Raw genomic sequence first — 20163 nt, 5'->3', positions numbered from 1 at the left:
CTGGTGGATTCGCAGGAATGAGCGTGCAGATGACGGTGAGGAACGACAAGAAGTGCAGAGAGTGTGTGTGGGTGTGTGTGGGCAAAATTTCGCGAAAAGATGCGGTCGCAGATGGGCGCGCTTCTAACTTGTGGAAAACGTCGAAATTTCATGTGCTCCGCGCTGCTGCTGCCGTCCTTCCAAATCCGTGAATTTTTCAAGAGTCACGAGTTCACGTTTTAGCCTCGAATTAATACTCTTCAGCTTGACCAAAATTACGTTCTAACATCTCGAGTTGTTGTGCACGATGTCACGTGTGTCTATCGAGTCGATCACGAGATGGTGTGTCGACCTCTCTCTCGTGCGAACAGAGAAGACAGTGGCATTTTGCAACCGCAGTCAAGTTAATTTTTTTTTCCTTTTTAATTTGCTGCCAACAGGCAGACACAGACAAGAAGAAAGGCGAGAGAAAATTTTGAGGTGCTCTTCCAACACAAGTTTGGTGCTACTCCTTATACTCGATCTACATCCTACCATCTCATCATGGTTGCCGGTTTGCCCGCCGGTCGGTGCATCTGCCACCATCACCATCCACGACAACAACGTCTGCTCCTCTGGTCAAGATAGCAGCCATACCTTTCACTGCTCCTTTGTAAGTTTTGCCGTGTGTGGCACTCCGGCAAGCTTTCTCATCCATGTTCCTCGAAGGATTATAATCAACGCTACGCATGATGTTCGTGATTGCGTAAACCAATCAGAAATTTTATACACGAATCAGATGATCAGAAACTTGGATGCGAACAGCTCGCTCGCTCGACCATACCAGCAGGACGCTGTCACTGACCCGTGGTTCTTGCAATTGGTTTTGTTCCTCCTACATAGGCTTGGCTCGCCTCTTATACGCTCCTCAGCGTCGTCGTTTACCTTTCGGTAGAGGTGCGTACTCAAGCATTCATGATCCAACACAGCTTCCATCGCACACATGGGGTGGCAGCACTTTGTCCACATCGACGGAACAAGAGGATGCTATAGCATTTTACAAACTAGAGTCTCGCGGTCTTGGTTCGCGTTAACTTCGCAAAGCTTACTGATTCTACGTCGCCGGTCAAGGTGCTGATCCCTCGTTGCGATGGACCCGTTCTGTGCAGTAGTCAAGGGTGCAAAGGAGCTGATCAGTCAGCAACTTTTATTGTTTGTGCATCGCTTAGAGAGCACGCCTACGATGCGATTTTTGCGTTCGGGTGTACGGCTTCCTCGCTTCCATCCAGCATTGCCGACAATCCAACGACTCCTTTCTTCACAAGCGTCGTCTTCGACCAGCAAGCCCAGGATTTTGGTAAGCATCCAGCGGCGTCCTTCCCCTTCCCCTTCCCCTTTCCCGTGGGCTTCCCTTTTCCCTTTCCCGCTTTCCTTCTTCCCTGTGACGCTTGGACATGTCACCGAAAAGTCCTCGCAGTCACTTTTGATTGGCGCCGGTGCACGCGGCGCGGTTGAGCTTGGCTCGATCCGCGTCCCTAGCACAATATCGTCTGATTGGGAGCGACATCCTCGACACATGAGGAGGCCATGAGCCTGCCCTAACGGGCGGGCGAGTGGACGTGTAAAAAACGCGACAACCCTGGCGGCGGCTTTGCCTAGATCAATGTGCCCTTGTCACCTCTTCGCCTGCGTTGCGCTACCTTTTTCGTCTGTGGTCGCTGCCTCGGTAGCGCCCGTAGAGAGCAGGCTGCGCCAGGATGAATGTACTTGGGCTGGCACCCTAATTTCATAGCACTTGGAGTGAGGTACTATGTACCAATGCTTGTTTGAGGCTACAACCTAGGGTCCTGGCTACATTTGTTTTCTCTTCTCTCCGACCTCGCACTTTTGCCTCGCTCTTTCTTGACGTTGGTTGCATGAAGAGTCAGTGGGGCAAGTGAGGACTGACACATATCGTTGTGGATCAATGTCTTGCAGATCAAGCCCCTGCGACACGCAAGTCTGGAGCCGCACGCGCATGCATTTATTGCACCGGACAAGAGACATCGGGTATACGGCTGTGCAGACTTTACCATGGTTCTGAAACCGTTTCCTCGTCATTTGGTCGACGAACACGGATGTATCGATGAAACGCGGCTACTTCCACCATGGCTTCCGCTGCCACCACACGCTTCGACGCATCAACGCCGGCATCTTTGTCTGCCTATGGTTCCGCTCGAATCACGTGCTACTCAGAAGGATGTTGTAGAACAAACTCGGTGGGAAGCACTGCATCTACCTGCAACTTGGTCTGCGCATGCAGCGCGTCCTATCTTGCGCGTGTTTGTGCTCACATCCAAGAAGCGCATCCACAAGCGCGCCGTTCTCCGACACCGTACAAGATCTCGGCTTGTGGCTGCGCTTCGTACGGCGATCTCGCGACTTGAGGATGTCGACTTGGACGTTTCGTCGATGCTCGACGTGCGCAAACAGGTGATTATGCTCATAGCCAACGCTGATGCGTATGCAAAAGACATGGATGCGCTGGTCAACGAGATGGATAAAGGCATTCGTCTCGTTACTCAATTCGCGTCTGCGCCACGCAAGCATCATGGCCGGCGGAATGCGGTGGATTCGGTTCGGGCCAAATCCGCTTTTCCGCGCACCACCACAAGAGCCTGAATAGTAAGTGTCTACCGTCCACATACGTGGATACACTCGACATGCGAGCGCTCCGAGTCGCACATCTCGCTCGATCTTGGCTAGGATTACATTTGTATCCCCCTTCTTCGGGAGGGGATGCTGGAAATTACCGTCCGATATTGCTCTATGAAGGACACTTTTTAGGCTGTTTAATGAGCTTTTTTTCGTCCGAGTTTTCACTCGCTCGCTCGCATGCCAGGTGCATATGCAACGCGTCGTGCATCTCGGTGCTGACCACTATCCACTTTGGCTTTTCACTTGCTACGTAGATGTACTCGCCAACAAGAGGTCTTGAATACATGCTCTCAAGCACATGGCGTAAGTATCTTTTGCACACCAACTTCGATCTGCATGCACGTTCGCATCAGCATCAGCGTCTGCGTCTACGATGCTACGACTCGGGGCATGTGCTACACTAGGCTCCGCTAGGTTCGGCTCGGCTCGGCTCGGCTGGCAGACAAACGTATAATGATGAGTTTCAACTATATCACGACGGTCTTCGTACAAATCCATGGCGAATCCGCCCTGCCACTAAACCCATTTTTCAGGGCACCCATACTGATTCGTTTCACCAGCTTCGCCAGCCGCGCGAGTCGCCGCAGCCTCGGCTCAATTCGCGACGCTTGCAAGCACGCAACGCGCAAGATACATGTTGGAGCCACTTGCTGATGTTTGGCGTTTGATTTGCTTTGCTTGTTCGCGCTCCAGTGCCTACGATACCCGAACAGATAATGATATACCCTTTTCGATTATGCCGGGTATGTGATGGAATGCGCGAATGGAATGAGGACAGACAAGCGGTATCGGAGTTGTCTTGCACTGCACTTGCGCTTCAGTGTAAGCGTGCGTGCAGCGTGTACGATATTGTTCGTGATCAACCGCACACCGAGTATGAGCGCACATGAATTCGCGTGTCGACGACGAGCGACAACGGACCAAGTTGAGTGGCAAATGCTACGTGAGAGCGTTTTTGGATTCAGCTGCAACGGCGACGAGCCATGGGAGCGTGATGGCATTCAGTCTTCTGAACGGCCAAGCCAACGTGCCGGGTAACGCGGTATGGTTCCACCTATCCTCGAAGCGTGTGATCCTGCCGTGTGCATCTGTGTGCATGACCACAGTGCTGTGCATCACTTTGACCGTGCCGAGCGCTTTGAGTTTGTACCTCTGTTTCTGGACGTATTCGATATGCGTCGGTTCGTCACGGATGAGTTTCCACTCGAGCGTTTCCGACTCGCTGAACACAGCGCGCATCGCATACCACTGTGCGAGATACTGTCTCGCGCCGACCGCATGGCAGATCGGATCGCTAAACGTAGCGTTGCGACTCCACGAGCGAGCAAAGATCGCAGCCGACGGTTTCGCCGAGAACAGGTCCATGGCGTCTTTGACCAGGCTCAATGTGGTGTGTGACGGGTCAAGCGTGGGGTACGATTCGAACGCTTCGAACGCCGCGGATTGCGGAGCGACGTCGGTCGTCATATTCCAAGTGATGCGTGCGCCAGGATGGCCGATACGAAAGTGGCGTTGCGATGCGCCGATCTGCGACGTCGATGCCGACACCAAGCGTGCGCTGCAAAGCGCTAGTAGGCCACGCGTACCAACCACGCGAGTGCCAGTGCTCCTGCAACCTCGTCCAGTCTGTACACTTGCTTGCGCCGTCGAGCTCAACGATATCGCCCACAGCATCACCAACAGCGTCTGCGTCAATGATGCAGTGTCTCTACTGGCACGCGTCGAAAAGCGCACGCCTAGTTCGACTGGCCAAAGTCGCATCGATGTCGGTCGGCGTCGTGGGCGCGCTCACTGCTGGACGATCCAAGTGCGCGACCGATCGGAAACGTGGACGTAGACAAGCAGCAGCAACCACGCAAACAAACGAACTGTCGCGCTACTTATGCGGTCTGAGCTGGATGCTGTTCCAGCGTCAGCGAGTCAGCGTGGCTGCATCTCAGCCTCTCACATCGCGACTCGCGTCTGTGACAGCATCGCTCAAGCTGCCGTAATTTGTCTTTGCCAAGCCGCGCCACTGATCGTACGTCGTGCTTGTCATGGTCGAGTGTTGACTGTGCCTCCACACCAGCTTCACGTCATCACGTCAGCCTGGGCAATTCCGCGGAGTGCGAGTGCAATATGCACGACACGTGAGAGCACGGAAAAAACACACAGGATGTTACACCTCGTCATGAACCAGTTGGGGTTCAAAAAATGTGTCTCGTGCGGTTGGAAGCAAAGACAAGAAAAAGTCACGAGTGGGATCGCGGATGTGATATTTTTTTGCGCTCCAAGACCCATCACGAATCACGAATCGTGAATGAGAGCAATACTCGTGACTGTGTCGGGTGGTTTCGCATCGATTTGGCTGTGACGATCTTGCTCTCCACCAAGACAGTACACATCCAACATGGCGACATCAGCTTCTCGAGCGGCTTTCAGGCGGCTAGCCGGCTCGCAGAGACGTCACATCGTGTACTCGGCTCGCAACTCGTCTGCGTCGAGCTCGTCTCGGACATCTAGCACTACCCCGGAATCGTGGTCGACATGGCAACCACGCCTCAAGCGTGGAACACTCGGCGCATATGACGAAGCGCTGTCGTTTGTGCGGTCGCACTCGGAGTCGCTGCGCTCGCGTATGTCGATGCTCGAATCGGACCATGCCGAGTTATCCGCATCGGAACGCGCACAGCTCAAGGAATCGCTCGAAATCGCGTCGCTCATCAACCTCCCTTGGATCGTCTCGGCGTTCGAGGCTTCTTCACCCACGCACTACGATGCTTCGAATCCGGCATTGCGACATCTGCGCGAACGCGTGTGGAGGAACGACTCGGGTGTATTGGCAAAGCTCATGCAACGATGTACGCTCATGCACGTGTTTCCGGATGTAATCGCGGGCATCACCCCGCTCGTCGACGTCTCGGTCGCGTTTGGTCACGGCTCGGGATACACGGACCATTCATCAGATGGAGGCGATGTGTTGGCTGGCGTGTTTGTCGAGCCCAAGGACACAGTAGATCCGCCAACGGTGAGCGTCAACGTGTTCCATCAAGACGTGAAACTGTACACACTCGCACTCGTCGATCCGGACCAACCAGACGAGCCAACGCAGAGCTACAAAACGTCGCTTCTCGCTCTGAAAACCGATATCGCACTGAGCGCTACCACGGACCCGATCGTCGATCTATCTACCAACATGGCGGTCGACTACATTCCTCCACACCCACAACAAGGTACACAATACCATCGATACACGACTGTGCTCTTTGAGCAATCCACGCGCTCTGCCGACGACGCGAGTTTGCACGCACGCCACGATTTCGACGTGGCCGCTTTCGCGCAGCGTCGAGCGCTCACTCCGGCGGGGATCCACTTCTGGAGAGCCAAATGGACGCCGCAATCTGCACATGCCATCTCTACGATCTACGCCACCGTGCTCAACACGCAAGAGCCCAGGTACACAAGTCCGCCATCCCTCGATAGGGTGCGCAAGCAGCTCCCCGATACCGCCTCCAAGTGGTTCGCCTAGTCTCGCCCCAGATCCGCCGCAGTAGCTGCGTTTCGTCGTCTATGCGCGTTCAGACATTCAGCTTTCTACATGCTTCCACCCGCCGTGACTGTCGCTTTTGCCGCAACATGTGAGCCCAATTGTTCCTGTAGAGCTTATGCCCGGCTGTGGCCCGAGCACGTCGCGGCGTGTGTCCACCCATCGTCAGCGTCAGCGTCCGTGAGCCATGCTTCACACAGCACACAGCCTGAGCAAATGTGCAGCCCCGACACACACTACAAGCTACAAGTTCATCGCTGGTATACGCAATTCACGATTCACACATTCGTGATTGGCGCGTGTAAATCGTGCAAGTAATTGATTGTGGTGCGCGTAGATCGGTAAGCGACGAAGCGATGCGCCGAGGTTACGTCCACAAGCCATACTTCTTGCTCGGCCAGGTCTGCCACAATCTGATCGTTCCGTCTTCGCTGCCGCTGGCGGCGAGCTCACCGTCTGGGGAATAGCTGACTGCATGTGCAGGACCATGATGGCCTTTGTTGAGTTCTCTTTCGTGACCTGATTCCAGGTCGAAGATGCGCACCCAGCCGTCGGCGCTGCTTCCGGCAACGAAGCGGTCGGCTAGTGTGGGATGGAGCGAAGCTGAACTGATCGGGATCGAGAGCGAGTGTTTTTTCCTTACCTCGCGCGTCGTTGCGTCTATGAAAAACACCTGTTTACCCGAAGTCACTGTCAGCAGCTCGCCCCAAACTCCCGCGCTTCGTTCCATCGACGTGATCGGTTCCGAGAACGTCATCTCGGAAACCTGCGCTAACGAACGTGTATCCCACCATCGAACCACCATATCCTCGCCCGCACTCACTACGCTACTTTCCGCACTTCCACGATGCCAGACACAACTCTTGATCACCCCATCGTGCGCCAAGTCGCCTCCGGCCGATTTGCGGAACAACAGCGCTTCCGCATCCGGCCGATGCAGATCGAACAATCGCAACTTCTTCTCGTGCCCTGCCGTCACCACTTTCTCACCCACCCCGTTGATCGCGACCGTACGCACAATGTGGTTGTGCGGAAACGTGTGCAGACAGTCTCCTGTGAACGTATCCCATACTTTGGCTGAAAAGTCGGCCGACCCGGTAACAGCGATCGACGCATCGCCACCCGAAAGTTTGCCGCACCATACCGCGCCTTTGTGGCCGAGGAAAGTTCCTACCCAGTCACCCAGCCAATCGCGAAGCATCGGATTGCCATCTTTGCACGACGACAGCAGCGAGTAGGTGCCATCATCTTGTAGTTCCGAGAATTCGAGGTGCACCACTGGACGCGTGTGGCCAGAGCACGTGAGTGGCACCGACTGTCAAAACGTAGCGATACGGCAACCAGAGTGAGCAACAAAGTCAGCATGCTTACTTGCGAGCGCCGAAACAGAAGCGCCCATACTTACCTTCTGAGCTGGCGCCGAAGTCATTATGATCGTGAGCGCAGTATTCGTGAGTGTAACGTTGCAATCGTCGAATTTCGAGTCCGGGTGCGTTGGCGTGTGTTGGAGAGGTATCTGTGTGTTGAATTGGCTATATTGGCCTGCTGCGTTTCAGCTTACGAATTCACGCTTGCCTTTCTCTGAAAGGCGAGACGTTTGACCAATGGGTCGATGTATGATACTGATGCCGATCGTAGCTGCTCAGTAGGTGCTAGAAGGGGATCGCTATGGGTATATCTTGCGGTAGCCAAACACGCGCGGTCGAGAGATGGATGAGAGATCAAACGTGTGCCGTGAGAACTGTAGCGAACTGTCACCGAGCACCAAACGCTCAATGGTGGATGAGTGAGTGTAAAAGCCTCAAGTTAGAGGTGATAATGCAACGGAGCGGGAAGCAGGTAGGATCGTCAAATGCCGATGGCAGGCGTACTCGTTCACGCTCTGCGAAGGTGTTGTTTACGCTATACGTTCTGTTGATGAGCGCTTGCTCTGGTGTCTGCTTGCTCTGACGGAGCTACCTTTACGATGACAGAAGATCGCTTGTTGACTGTCCACTGCAAGCAAATAAGGGTTGCGCTGAACACGGATGTCGATCGTCTTGCCGCGCAAGAAACGATAGCCTTCAATAGCCCCGGTTGCTGATCGTTGGAGGTACACCCTTGTAGCAAGAACCGAAGCTCGTAAGTCGCACGTATGTGGTGAAGCGTGATAAGGAGAAAGAACCAAGTAACATTGGCATTCACAATTCACGATTGTGTCTCATCTCGGTTGGCTGAAGCGTCGCCTGGTTGTCGAGGTGGCCACAATCGTGAATTTCGTCTCTCTTAATTTATGCAGTCACAGATTTGTTGGTTTTGTTTAATCGTGAATGTTTTCGGTGTGTTAGCCGTCCTTCAGCAGGCACCACCAAAAACGATCAAGTCGTGAGTTCAGGACTCGTGAAATCACGAACAACAACAGGAAAAACGAGCGAAACACGAAAGCAAACGGAATTCTTGTGCCGACTCAGCAACCGGACAACCAAGAATCACGAAAATCACGAATCGAAGTCGTGAGTTGCTGGCAATTACGAATCGGGCAATTATCGTGCTCCCCCGATGTTAGCCTTAGGCTTCGCATCACAAGTACGATCACTCGCAGCGAAGAGCTCTACCCTGTCAAGGCTCATTCGTCCGTTGCAGTGACGCAGTGACGCCGTTCATTCCATGGCAAGACAGACGTATACAAAAGGCGCATGCTTTGTTCGTGTTCGTAAAGCGCGTTTCAGAGCAGTGGATTACAACGTAGGCCTCTCCCACTGCGTCTTCTTGGTCGCGGTATGAACATAGTAGTACATGCCCAAATTTCTCGACTTCCGTGCTTGCCAGCCTGGTAGAAGCGGCCGTGTGTCTTCGGAAACCGGAGACACCTGCACGTCTGCAGTCGCTTCTATCGATGTTGTTGCTGCTGTTGTCGCTGTTGAGACCTCTTGTTGCGCGCTCGTGGTGACTGGTGCTGGTGCTGGTGCTGGTGCTGGTGCTGGTTGCATGTGCAGTGCTGCAACATTAGGTGCTTCTGTGTCGTTTCTGGGGGGCGCCACTACTGTTTCCGCCGACATCGACACCGCCGCCGCCGCTGCTGCTGCTGCTGATGCTGATGTGCTACTGTCTTCTGTAGGAGACTTTACGAGCGAAGCAGCCACCGTCTCCTCCGTATCCAGATGACCAGACTCGCTCGAAAGGATGCTATCCAACCTCTTCCTCGCCAACGCTAGTGCACCCTTAAAGCTTGCCGTTCGAGTCCATGTATGTACACTGCTAGCTTTCATCGCCTTGACGCATCCTGACAGTAGACCGGCGACGCTCAACCTGGCTCTAAGCCCCACCTGCGTGTCTTCATCTGCGGCCAGCTTTTTGTTGCTCGGACTTTGCTTGATCTGTTCGGCAACACGCGGAATGTCCGAATACATACCTAGCGAGGGATACATTCTGCCTGCGACATGGCCGAGGGTGAGCGTGGCCTCGCGTGGAATACGCGCTTGAAAACGGTCATTGAGCGAAACCATGACAAATCCCGCAGGGACCTGCGGAATGGGAGGGAATCCAGGACTGCCCGTCAGAACGCTTGACTTGGGGAGTCTCGCTTCCAGCTTCCTGGCTTCTTCTTGACGAGCCGCAGCATCTCGGCCGTCATCCGCCTCGCGCCGCTTATTTCTTGCCTCAATGTCTGTCGTAAGCGCAGCGTACTTGGCCTGCGCCATGATCTGGTATATCTCGCCCGATACACGCACCGTCTTGGGCGCCTGCGGATCTTCGTAGATCGCTCCGAGTTGCAGCGCGTACGAGCCTGCTTCGTCGAGAAGGATCGCTTTGGCATCGCTTGCATCAGATTGCGCCTCGGCTGCCAGTACAGCGTTGAGCTGCTGCTGCAGCTTCTTGATATCACTTCGAGACAATCGGAGTCGCACTACATCACCAACCCATAGCCTCTCCAGCCCAAAGTAAATGCCTTGGTAATAGCGCATCCCGCTCGCTAGCTGATTATCTCTTTCAGCCGCGGAGGCGCCTAGATCCCGCGCTTTACCCTGCGGGGTTTCCGACACTGAATACGCATCCGTCACATTATACAGATTGCGCAGTATCGCCACCGCCTCGACCGCAAACCCCCATGCAACGATCGCTTTTGTAAACTCGGGAGCCGCGACGTTGGGTTGCCTCGACAGATTCAGATGCGGGTACTCGTCGTCCTGAAACAGCCATAGATGGTCTTGGCGCGTGCCCAAGTCGCTGTTGACCAGATCCTCCGGGATGAATCCGATCAGGTATGGCATCAATGAAGCCTCAGGCACCTTGGCCTTTTCCGTGGTGCCGAAAAAGGTGACCTGGTACGCCATCGACTGGTTTACAGAGCCAACACCGCTCTGTGCCAGCGGCGATCTGGCACGTGTCCTTTGCTTGTTATTGTTGTCTGTATCATATCCGGGCATGGTCGTAACTTGGACAGCGGAGTCCAAGATGACTACAGGCCAGATCTCGATCTGTCGCCCTGGGCAGGTAGGATCGACGACGGGTTCACTCAGCATGCACCATGCCACCTCGCCTACCCGAAAGCGCTCCTTTTCGCCGCGATTGAGTGGACGCATTGTCTCCAGATCACGCTGAGGCACGGACACGATGGCAAGTCCAGGTTCGAGCCGATCTATTTCGACGCCGCGTACAGTAATCGAGGTGTGCGCCGGCACTTCGGCGACATCTGCATTATGTGACTTTTTTCTACGACGATCTGCATTAGCTGAGCTCGATGCGCTGGTGGGCTCGTCCTTTCGCTTGACGCCTGCTATGGCAGGCGAACGGTTGCCTCCAGTAGAGACACTTTGGCTTTTTGGGCAGTATATGCACCGACAATTAGCAGGATTCATATCCGGGTCGAGCAAAAGCCAGATAAAGTGGCCTAGAACTTCTTTCGTCGAACGGAAGCAACACCCTTGACTTCCAAAGAGGTGAGTGTCGGTGCGTAGTTGCGATGTAGGACCTTTGCGGTGCTCGGCGAAGACGTAGTTTTCAGGAAAGTCATACAGCTTCCATTTAACCTTGGACTGGGTTAGTTTGTCGAGCTTGAAATAGCGCGCGAGGCCTTCGCCCAGTGCTTCACGCCAGGTGCGGTGCCTCCTGTCGTCGCGCCGAAAGACATGGTGGTAGTCGACCTCCAAGTCCGTCTCCAGAGGGACCTGGGTATTGGGCGGGCCGTAGTTTGGATCACCATCCGAGCGTGGAAACTGGATGAAACCATCTGGACGGAAGATGGTCTCGTCCTGAGCCACTTCCTGTTCTGACAACACGGTGGGCAGTGGACAAATTCAGCAGCGAGGCGCGTCAAAGTCCGAAGAGATGCTGCGCCCCTACTGACCCGATTGTTTCGTCGAAAGTTTCGCGCCGAAGCAGCGCGTGATCCAGCTGACTGCTTGAAGGATGTGGAGGTGGTGCGTGAGCAGGAAAGGTTGGCCGCGAAGCGTGACTAGCGATAACGTATGGGTCCCTGGTACTAGATGGTACGAGGCGTACTACAGAGTCCAAGGAGGGTGACGTAAGGTATGAAGGCTACTACAGAGTCCAAGGAGGGTGACGTAAGGTATGAAGGCCGTGCGGAAACAGAAACGAACGGCATGTGTTTCTCCTAGAGGGCCAGATTGGGGACAACGCCTCGTGTGTCTTTTGCAGGTGTTCAACGCATGCCGCCGCGATCAAGGGACTGGGCACGATGAGGCGTGTTGATGTGTTTGGCGTTAGGTGGTCAGATGAAAGGAGAGCAGATGACGAGGTAAAGAGACTTCTCGAATAGAGTCACGAGTGTGGATGAAATGCTGAAACTGAACGCGCTTCTTTCGTGTTGCACGTTTTGCGGCTGTTCATGTTCAAAGACGTGAATCGTGAAAGTGGTGAGTGTGTGTTGATCTCTGAACTCATTTTTCTACCTGCGTCCCGCATTGCCATTTACGATTGCACTTTGATCCTGCATCTTCAATCATAGCCTCGTCGAACCTCGACACCTCTCTGCCCTTCACAAACAAGCGGATGCATTCGACGAAAAGCGACATTGAAGAATGATACAAATTGAGACGCCAGCGTGAGTTGTGTTGGGATGGCAGGGTATAAAAGACGGGCAACGGCCCATCTTTGAAAGGACCGACCGACGTCGAGTGTGCGCCACCTAGAAGTCGGTAGCATTCTGTTCCTGTTGCGCTCTTCTCAGCGCACGCGTCTCTTTGGCGATTGCATTGCAGTGCTTTTCAAAGCGCTGCACATAGGGTCGCAAGCTCGTCTTTTCCCAGTCTTGCTTGACATTGTCAGCAGCTGCTGCCGGATGGGCTTCGTTCTTGTAGTTGCTCTTGACGGCTTGCGATGCCTGCTTGTGCGTGACCTCGTATGCGTTCAACTCTCGGAGCAGCTGTGCTACTGTGGGACAACCGTTTTCAGGGTCGAAATCAAACACCTTGGATGGCTCGAGCGGTACGCACACCCTGCCGGTGGCCGGGTGCACGACAAAGGGCGACTTGAGCAAGTGATTCAGGTGCTTGGATACTTCTGCATCGATACGTGGATACGTGTACTGCAGAATGATGTCTTCGAGACAAGGACGCCAAATACGTTCGCTCTTGTACTCGCCTGCTCTTTGCGCACATTCCATGACGTCCTGCCATTTTTCCAGACTGGATCGATTGGGAGAGCGTTCCCACTTGGAGCGAAGCTTTGCGATTGCCTCGACTTCCGAAGATGGAAGCAATTGTAGCAAAATGTTCCACTTTTCAGGCGAGCGGAAGCAATCTTGGTCCTTGAGCACCGTGTCGACAAACGCAAGTTTCAAAGGTCCACTCTCGTTACCCTCTCCTCCGATGGCACGTCGCAAGCTCGGGTGCAGACTCCTTCCTCCAGCGCCTCCCATCCAGCCAGCATCAACCTTCTTGACCTGATTGGCACCACCCTTGATCACCTCAAGCCAGCCGACGATCGCCTTTCGTGCATCGTCGGCAAGTTGAAATGCCTCCTTGTCCGAGATCCAGCAGTGAATGCCACGTCGACCCGAGTAGACCCAGAGCAGATGCTTGAAACCAAAGTCTTGCCTCAGCGCCTCGTCGAGCACTTGCACCGCCACAGCAATGAATGCCCAACAACGCTTGCAGATTCCCTTTCCCGAACAACAGGTTCGCACCTCGTCGTAGTCGGTCATGTCGATATCGAACACCAATTCGCGCTGCACCGGCTTGAAGGATGCCTTTTGGACAGTCTTGCGATCCTTGGGCTTGGCGGTGTAGACGGGACCGATCTCAAAACGCGCCGGGTTGAGACGGCACACTTCCTTCTTGAGCTCGTCAGCCGAGGAGAAGGAGTTGTAGCGCAGGTAAGCTTCATTCTGGAGTGTGAACGCAAACTCGCGATGGGTGAAACATTTGGTGGCAGCCATGTGGGCCAAATCGTGGTTCAGCCAGGAGAAGAGCTGCTTCCATGGAAAGAGTCTTCGGTAGAAGCTGAGCATCGACATGGGGTCCGACGAGTCACGAATTTCAATTGCTCGCTCGTCAATCGAGGTGAAGGCGTTGTCCGGAAGGTCATCGTCCAAGTCCATGTCAGGCGGTGGAGGGCGTGCGGCCGGCAGCGCCGAGGAAGGTGGCATGACAGCAGCAGAAGCCATCTTTCGAGAATTTCCAGTCTGTCAACAGTCCGCTAAGAATGAAAGTAGAAGTTCTGATCCAAGATGGTCGAGCAGCGAACAGTGGTCAAAGTCGAGCACGACAGCTGAGTATCGCGCAAAGTCGACTCGAGAGTTTCACGTTTGTGTTACTCGCAGTCGCGTTTGTTACGCTTCTGGCGCTCGTCCAACGAGTAAAGTGGCGTCGCACCAAAGGGACGCGTCTATCGCATCGATCTGCAGATGTAAGTTGGAATCGGGAACATGATGCTCTAACACTCTTGATATATACCCATAGACGCTCACGGCTGTGACCTCGTGCCTGAAACATAAAACGAGAGACGCTCGGCCAATTGCCCGGCGACGCTTTGGCCCACAGCCGAAATCCTTCAGCCTCCAGATCCATGCCGGGTTCTTCTCCAGCTTCTTCCCTATCACCCTCCTCCTGTGTCGTCGACATCAGCTTCAACACTTCTACCACGCGATGGTTCCCTACAATGGAGCTCGCACGAAAGTGCAGCTCAAGCTCACCATTCAACGGTGTAAGATGCTCCAAGAGAAAAAGGTCGGTCTCTTGCAATGCTTGATTGGCACATACTTTGCCCTCAATATGTGACACTGACGAATCCTGTTCTGCTCTACAGGAAGCCATGGCCAAGCAAGCAAGGCGGGACATCTCTGTCCTCATCGAAAAGGGGAAACTCGAAACTGCGCGTATCAAAACAGAAGGCATCATCTCAGAAGACATCCATCTCGAACTGCTCGAACTCATGGAGCTCTACGCTGAAACGCTGCTCGCACGCTTCGCCCTGCTCGATCTATTCACGCGCGAACCGGATGTCACCATATTGCCAGCACTTTGCGCCATCATCCACGCTGCACCGCGTACCGAGCTGAAAGAGCTGCATGTACTACGCGAGATGCTCATGGCAAAGTTCGGCAGAGAGTTCGCTCAAGACGTCATGGATAACAAGGATGGATGCGTGCCAGAACGCGTGATGAGCAAGTTAATTGTCGAGACACCGGATGCCAAGCTGGTAGATCTGTATATACTTGAGATCTGCAAGGCGTACGATGTGCCATTTTCATCGCCTCTCTTGCCTGAAACAAAGGTCAAGGAGGTCGAGGAAGCAAACGAAGCAGAGGAGCAGGCAGACTTGGATCAGGAAAAGGTGACAAACGATAATGGAGATAAATTGAAGACGGAGAAAGAGACCAGCAAAGCGACAGCGACAGCGACAGCGACAACGACAACGAAAGCTGCAAAGGCGGATGGAGCAGCAGGCGACACACAAGACAAGCCAAGACTGCAGGATTCGGCGCCACCACGCAAAAAGACGGACAAGGAAGAGTACGATTCGCTAGAAGCACGATTTGCTGCGCTCAAACGTCGGTGATCCCGCACAGCAATTCCGATCTAATCACATTCCGATCTAATCAAGAGGGGGTTGAATGATCTGGCTTGACATCTTTGGGTATTTGAAATTTAGTGATACATGGTCAAGCAGTCAGAGTTTTATTGAGCAGCTTGAGCTTGAGCCAGAGACGGCTGCTGTATTGCATCTCTGAGTCTTTGTAAAGTACGAGCTTCGTATGCTTTCGAATAGACAGATGATGACGATGGAGACTCTGTTGGGCGTTGCTCCGTGCTCGTGTCCTCGACTTGCATGACAGTGGGTCGAATACGACCAATATCGCGCGGTTGCAAGATTCCGTGTTCTCTGTACCAAACAACCCTCTTGGGCTCGACATAGATCTTGTCCTTTGTTTTGCTATTCCTGCTGTACTGAGCCCAGCCGATGAAGCACTCCTCGAGCAATCCGGTGCATCGCATCTCGCCTCCCGTCACCACCGCTTGCCATGCACTAGGTAGCTCTTTGAAAGTTGCCAGAGCCATCAGTTCTCTCTTCAACTTCTTTCCCGGTGACGGTAGTTGGAATTGCAAGTGATCCAGCTCTCCGAATTGGTTTGACAGAGTCCTTGCCAAAGGCGTTGTTAGCGGATCCTCTGGAGCCTTGGTGGCATCTGCAATGCCTGTGAGTTGAGCCAGCTGTGAAGATGGGAACTGGATTCTCACTGTCTTATCAAGCGGATGCAGCTCCGGTTCTCTCGCCGCTTTCAATCGCTCTTCCTCCTTCCTTTTCTTGTCGGCGAGAGCTTGTTGCGTCTGATTCGCTATGTCCTCCATCTCTAGCTGCTTGCGTTTGATCAATTCGCGTGACTCTGCCTGCAGCTTGGCAATCTTAGCTATGCGTTCTCTCGCTTGCTTATCAGCATCCTGGCGCTTCTGCGTAGCTTGCTGCTCGTTGCGCTCGAGCTCGTCAGCCATCTGTCGTCGCCTTCCTTGATACTGTTCTTGTCGTTCTTGTTTGGCAGCTTCTTGAGCGTTCCTCTGCACAGCACGCGCTCGTGCAGCAGGATCCATGAGCGTCTCATAGGCCAGATTTATCTCGTGAAAGCGAGCTGCCGCTTTGACCGGGTCAACATCTTTGCCAGCTTTGTCCGGATGGTAGCGGAGTGAGAGTTTGCGGTACGCCTTTTTGATTTCGGCCTCGGTCGCTGTAATAGGAAGCGAGAGGACGCGGAACGCGTCGTCCATATCATCGATTTTGGACGACATAAAGGCGATGATGGGATGTTGAGAAGAAAGCTCAGAGGTTTACGTCGTGTCCGACGATACCGGTGAGGCAAAGGTTAAAAGCTGAGTCTCGAGGTATAAAGGGTTCAAGCTGCAGCTATGCTACCCATTCCGTCTTCCGAGATTTTTAGCGCTTTTTTTTTTTTGGTGTGGAGCAAAAGCAAGAAATTTCCAACCAAAACGCGGTCTGCTTTCAAGTCGTAAGTCCCCACGATTTGATGGACATTTCAAAGGGAAAGCTACCATCTCCTCTCTTTCTGTACAGCTCTCATCGTTCAAGCAGCGTTTCGCCAGCATGAAGTCAATAGCGAGATCGACACACTTCTCGCTAGCTCATCTTACCGTGAGATTGCGAAATGCGGTCGTTACAGCAACCTCGAGGCGTGCAGCTCTCCCTTCGTATCAAGTCGCGTTGTCGTCGAGGACTTTCGGATCGACCACGGTCTCCTCCGCGACATCTTCATCCTCATCATCCGTACAAGGGAGTGTTGAGATCGAAGACAAGAAGCCGAAACGCAAACGCCGGACAAGAGAAGAAATTGAGGCAGCAAAATTGGCCAAAGCGGCGTTTGGTGTACCCATTCGCAGTCATCGGAGGACGAGGAGAGCTCTCAGTGGTACAACTGTCGCACAAGCTGAAGAAAATCCAGAGCAGCGTGCTGGAAAAGCTTCCTCTAAGGATCTGATTCCGGAAGGCCAAGTGAATCAAAAAAGCCGAAGCGTTCGCCTCCCCGTATCGGAAGAAGGTGCGGCCGAACAACCACTAAGCGCAGAAACGATGGAGGAGCTATTATTGCACATGACGTACGATCATCTACCACCCCGCAACGAATGGAAGGAGGAGTTTCCGATCTCTAAACAACATCTGACGAGCTATCGGTACTTTGTGAGCAATCGCTCCACCATTCAGGACATTATCTCGCATCTCGGCATCACAGCCCCGGAGCGTAATGGGGAGAAGGTGACTGTCGTTGAAGGATATTCTGGTCCGGGCTTGTTTGCTAGCGAATTGCTCAAGATGCCTCAAGTGGAAAAAGTGATTGCATTGGAAGCCACGCCGTGCTACCTGAAACGGATCGAGCTGCTCAAAGAAAAGTTGGATGAAAAGCAACCTGGTGCAGGTGCAAGGCTTGATACGTTGACAGAATCAGCTTATTTGTGGGATACGTACAGTCACCTCGTATCTTCGGGAAAGCTGGCACATCTCAATAACCGCGTCTTGACTTCGGATGGAAGGACGGTTGACTTTACAACCAACGAGTTTGTCACTGGTGCTCACTCGGATGCGAGCTGGCAGAAGCTCTCGCCTGTGATTTTTTTCACTCAGCTGCCCAATACGGTCTACGGTGAGCAGCTGTTTGCACAAATCGTCACGGCCATCGCCACTCGAAGCTGGCTCTTTCGACACGGACGTATTCAGCTCGGCTTTGTCTGTGGCGAATCTTTAGCAAAGCGTTGTGTCGCTGAAGCGGGCGACAGGATGTTTCGAGGAAAGCTGGGTACTACGGTGCAATGTCTCGCCGATGTCCAAGTGCATCGCTACGCAGACGATCTGTCGCCTCACACGCATCACTTTTTCCCTCCCACCATGAGTGTCGGTCCACGCGTCACGGTAGCCGGCTCATCGATCATCCCCAACAGCAATCCATCCACCGGCCTCACGCGCACAGGAATGGCCATGATGACAGTGACACCCAAAGCCATGCCGCTGGTGAAGCCCATGGAAATCGAAGCATTCGAGTTTATCGCGCGCAATCTTTTCATTTTGCGCACCAAACCTGTCGCTGCTGCTTTGACGCACGTCGCTCCCGGCGGTCAAAATGTTCTCAAGATGACCAGCCCACAACAAGTGGAAAAGGGCCTCATTAGGGAGGACGAGGTGATTCTGCCGGAAGAGGTTGTCAGCGATCTGACCAATGTTCAATGGGCTTGTTTAGCACGAATGTTTGAAAAGTGGCCTTTCCGTCCGAGGCACTTGTTTGAAGAGGGCAGAATCAAGCCGGATAACAAGCGCCGCAATTAGACGATTCCATATGGCACTTCGTAATAGACATACATGGTCCATTGTCGATACCATCAGGGCGAGAATCGTGAATCGCAGAATGTGGATGCAGAATTTCTCAAACCATTACCGAAGCTACTGAAATACATTCGTGATTGCTGTTCTGCTGGTAGAGCTACATCGTTGTTGGTCTTACGTGCGATCTCATGCGTCTTGCTCAAGACCATGAGCAGCCTTTCTTCGGAACGCAGCTTGATCCCGCAACCACTGTCTGTACTGCTTGATGCTGCCAATCTTTTCACCGTAGTAATCTGGCACTGGGTTCTGTACCGACTGACGAGTAGGATCCACCCTGTTTCGCTTGATATGTTCGTAGAAGTCGTGATCCTTCTGTGCGATCTGCTTGGCGTCGCTGCGATGAAGCAGACCCCAAATTGAATTGCCTACTGTGGGACCGATGAGCCAGCCCAAGCCAGTACAGGCGAGTGTGAGACCGGCGTTGATGTAGACCGGATCGAGTCCAGCAATGGCATTTGTGGGGTCGAGTTCAAGCGTGAGGAAGTACGAGCCGGCAGCAGCGCCTGCTAAAAGGGTGGTGGGTATGGTGGTGACCATGCCGGCAAGGCGACGAGATCTGCGCAGTTGCAGATACTTGTCCCAGCTGAGGTGGGACAACTCTCGGCTGGATGAAGGCGAAGATGATGAAGATGATGACGAGCTGGCCGAGAACAGGATTGGAGATGTAGGACTGAAAGTGCCTCTGTTGCTGCTGCTGCTGCTGCTCGCAACCTTGGAAGAGGTGGACAGGGCGCGGTGGCTCGATGACAGCATGATTGCTGAACGAGACGAAGACGCGCCTGCAGAGAGAGCGGCGTATCTAGCAGCAGCGATTGCGACCGGCATGATGACAATGCAATGAGCAAAGGCCGGTGTTAGTAATGGGTAGGATGACGAGGAAGACGGGGTTGTGACAAGCTGTCCATCTGTCAACCTGTTTGAGGCGATCCAGTATGCAACATGTCAAGATTCGTGATTTGTGGAATCGACTCCTCAGAATCGTGAATCGTGACTACGCAACGGCGAGAAGAAAGCAGGTTCACGTCTCGGCCGTGATAAGTGTGCTTCTATGGAAGTTCTGATCGCAGAGTCGAGTCGTCAGTCGTAGCGCTCCCAACTAAGTCACGAGTTATGTTAACTTAGCTGGAAAATCATGAAATGGGAAACGAGCCCAACGCACGACTCTTTGAAAAAGACAGGCACAGAACAGCAGTCACAGAGTGACGAGTTGGGCAGTCACGAGTCAGATCGGGCCAGCCCAATCACAAATTTCAAACCAAAAAGGGTCGATGCGTCGCGCTGTGTTGCCCATCGCCAATCACGAATCACGAATCGTGAATCACACTCACGCCAATCCCGAATCACGAATGTGACTCGTGACTGTGACTCTTCCATCATCACCCTCATCCAACGCTCCACCACCTCATCGCACGCAGCTATCGCAAGCACTTTCAATCATCTACATCTACAATACGATCACTTTATAAGCTGCGCCTCCGAACATCGCCCTCATTCTCAGCCACCCTCGTCACACCTGCTTCTGCCGCATCGTCAACTTCATTGAAGCGAACTAAGTGTACCAGCCCATCTTTCAAAGGGACTGCCACAACTCTGATCGGAGCAACACCTCTGCGCTCAAACATCACTTATCACCCTCGGCAATCGGCTCGTCTCTTGCACAT

The 20163-nt window shown here is 53.5% G+C and overlaps 10 protein-coding genes across 10 annotated transcripts; 4 read left to right on the top strand and 6 right to left on the bottom strand.

The window, feature by feature from the left end:
• Window positions 1–1201: 1201 nt before the first annotated feature.
• Window positions 1202–2619, top strand: UMAG_12223 (uncharacterized protein; the record flags this gene model as incomplete). Its single annotated transcript, XM_011391557.1, has 2 exons — window positions 1202–1315; window positions 1936–2619. The coding sequence occupies 2 exons, from the start codon at window positions 1202–1204 to the stop codon at window positions 2617–2619; spliced, it is 798 nt and encodes a 265-aa protein (XP_011389859.1).
• Window positions 2620–3594: 975 nt separating this feature from the next.
• Window positions 3595–4416, bottom strand: UMAG_10657 (uncharacterized protein; the record flags this gene model as incomplete). Its single annotated transcript, XM_011391506.1, has 1 exon — window positions 3595–4416. One exon carries the CDS (start codon window positions 4414–4416, stop codon window positions 3595–3597), a length of 822 nt encoding a protein of 273 aa, XP_011389808.1.
• A 628-nt stretch (window positions 4417–5044) lies between these two features.
• UMAG_03337 (mitochondrial 54S ribosomal protein mL38) lies at window positions 5045–6163 on the top strand (the record flags this gene model as incomplete). The annotated part of the gene is made up of 1 exon (XM_011391429.1): window positions 5045–6163. The coding sequence occupies one exon, from the start codon at window positions 5045–5047 to the stop codon at window positions 6161–6163; it is 1119 nt and encodes a 372-aa protein (XP_011389731.1).
• Window positions 6164–6548: 385 nt separating this feature from the next.
• On the bottom strand, window positions 6549–7610 carry UMAG_03336 (uncharacterized protein; the record flags this gene model as incomplete). The annotated part of the gene is made up of 2 exons (XM_011391428.1): window positions 6549–7496; window positions 7587–7610. 2 exons carry the CDS (start codon window positions 7608–7610, stop codon window positions 6549–6551), a joined length of 972 nt encoding a protein of 323 aa, XP_011389730.1.
• Window positions 7611–8898: 1288 nt separating this feature from the next.
• UMAG_12222 (uncharacterized protein) lies at window positions 8899–11019 on the bottom strand (the record flags this gene model as incomplete). Its single annotated transcript, XM_011391556.1, has 1 exon — window positions 8899–11019. One exon carries the CDS (start codon window positions 11017–11019, stop codon window positions 8899–8901), a length of 2121 nt encoding a protein of 706 aa, XP_011389858.1.
• A 1289-nt stretch (window positions 11020–12308) lies between these two features.
• On the bottom strand, window positions 12309–13787 carry UMAG_10656 (DNA primase subunit PRI1; the record flags this gene model as incomplete). The annotated part of the gene is made up of 1 exon (XM_011391505.1): window positions 12309–13787. The coding sequence occupies one exon, from the start codon at window positions 13785–13787 to the stop codon at window positions 12309–12311; it is 1479 nt and encodes a 492-aa protein (XP_011389807.1).
• Window positions 13788–14268: 481 nt separating this feature from the next.
• On the top strand, window positions 14269–15181 carry UMAG_03333 (uncharacterized protein; the record flags this gene model as incomplete). The annotated part of the gene is made up of 2 exons (XM_011391427.1): window positions 14269–14349; window positions 14429–15181. The coding sequence occupies 2 exons, from the start codon at window positions 14269–14271 to the stop codon at window positions 15179–15181; spliced, it is 834 nt and encodes a 277-aa protein (XP_011389729.1).
• A 119-nt stretch (window positions 15182–15300) lies between these two features.
• Window positions 15301–16404, bottom strand: UMAG_03332 (uncharacterized protein; the record flags this gene model as incomplete). Its single annotated transcript, XM_011391426.1, has 1 exon — window positions 15301–16404. One exon carries the CDS (start codon window positions 16402–16404, stop codon window positions 15301–15303), a length of 1104 nt encoding a protein of 367 aa, XP_011389728.1.
• A 313-nt stretch (window positions 16405–16717) lies between these two features.
• UMAG_03331 (RNA polymerase specificity factor) lies at window positions 16718–18445 on the top strand (the record flags this gene model as incomplete). Its single annotated transcript, XM_011391425.1, has 1 exon — window positions 16718–18445. One exon carries the CDS (start codon window positions 16718–16720, stop codon window positions 18443–18445), a length of 1728 nt encoding a protein of 575 aa, XP_011389727.1.
• A 183-nt stretch (window positions 18446–18628) lies between these two features.
• UMAG_03330 (uncharacterized protein) lies at window positions 18629–19327 on the bottom strand (the record flags this gene model as incomplete). The annotated part of the gene is made up of 1 exon (XM_011391424.1): window positions 18629–19327. One exon carries the CDS (start codon window positions 19325–19327, stop codon window positions 18629–18631), a length of 699 nt encoding a protein of 232 aa, XP_011389726.1.
• Between the last annotated feature and the right edge of the window lie 836 nt (window positions 19328–20163).

Source organism: Mycosarcoma maydis, chromosome 8 (assembly GCF_000328475.2).
Source record: "Mycosarcoma maydis chromosome 8, whole genome shotgun sequence".
Classification (NCBI taxonomy): domain Eukaryota; kingdom Fungi; phylum Basidiomycota; class Ustilaginomycetes; order Ustilaginales; genus Mycosarcoma; species Mycosarcoma maydis.
This window is presented reverse-complemented; position numbering and strand designations above follow the sequence as displayed.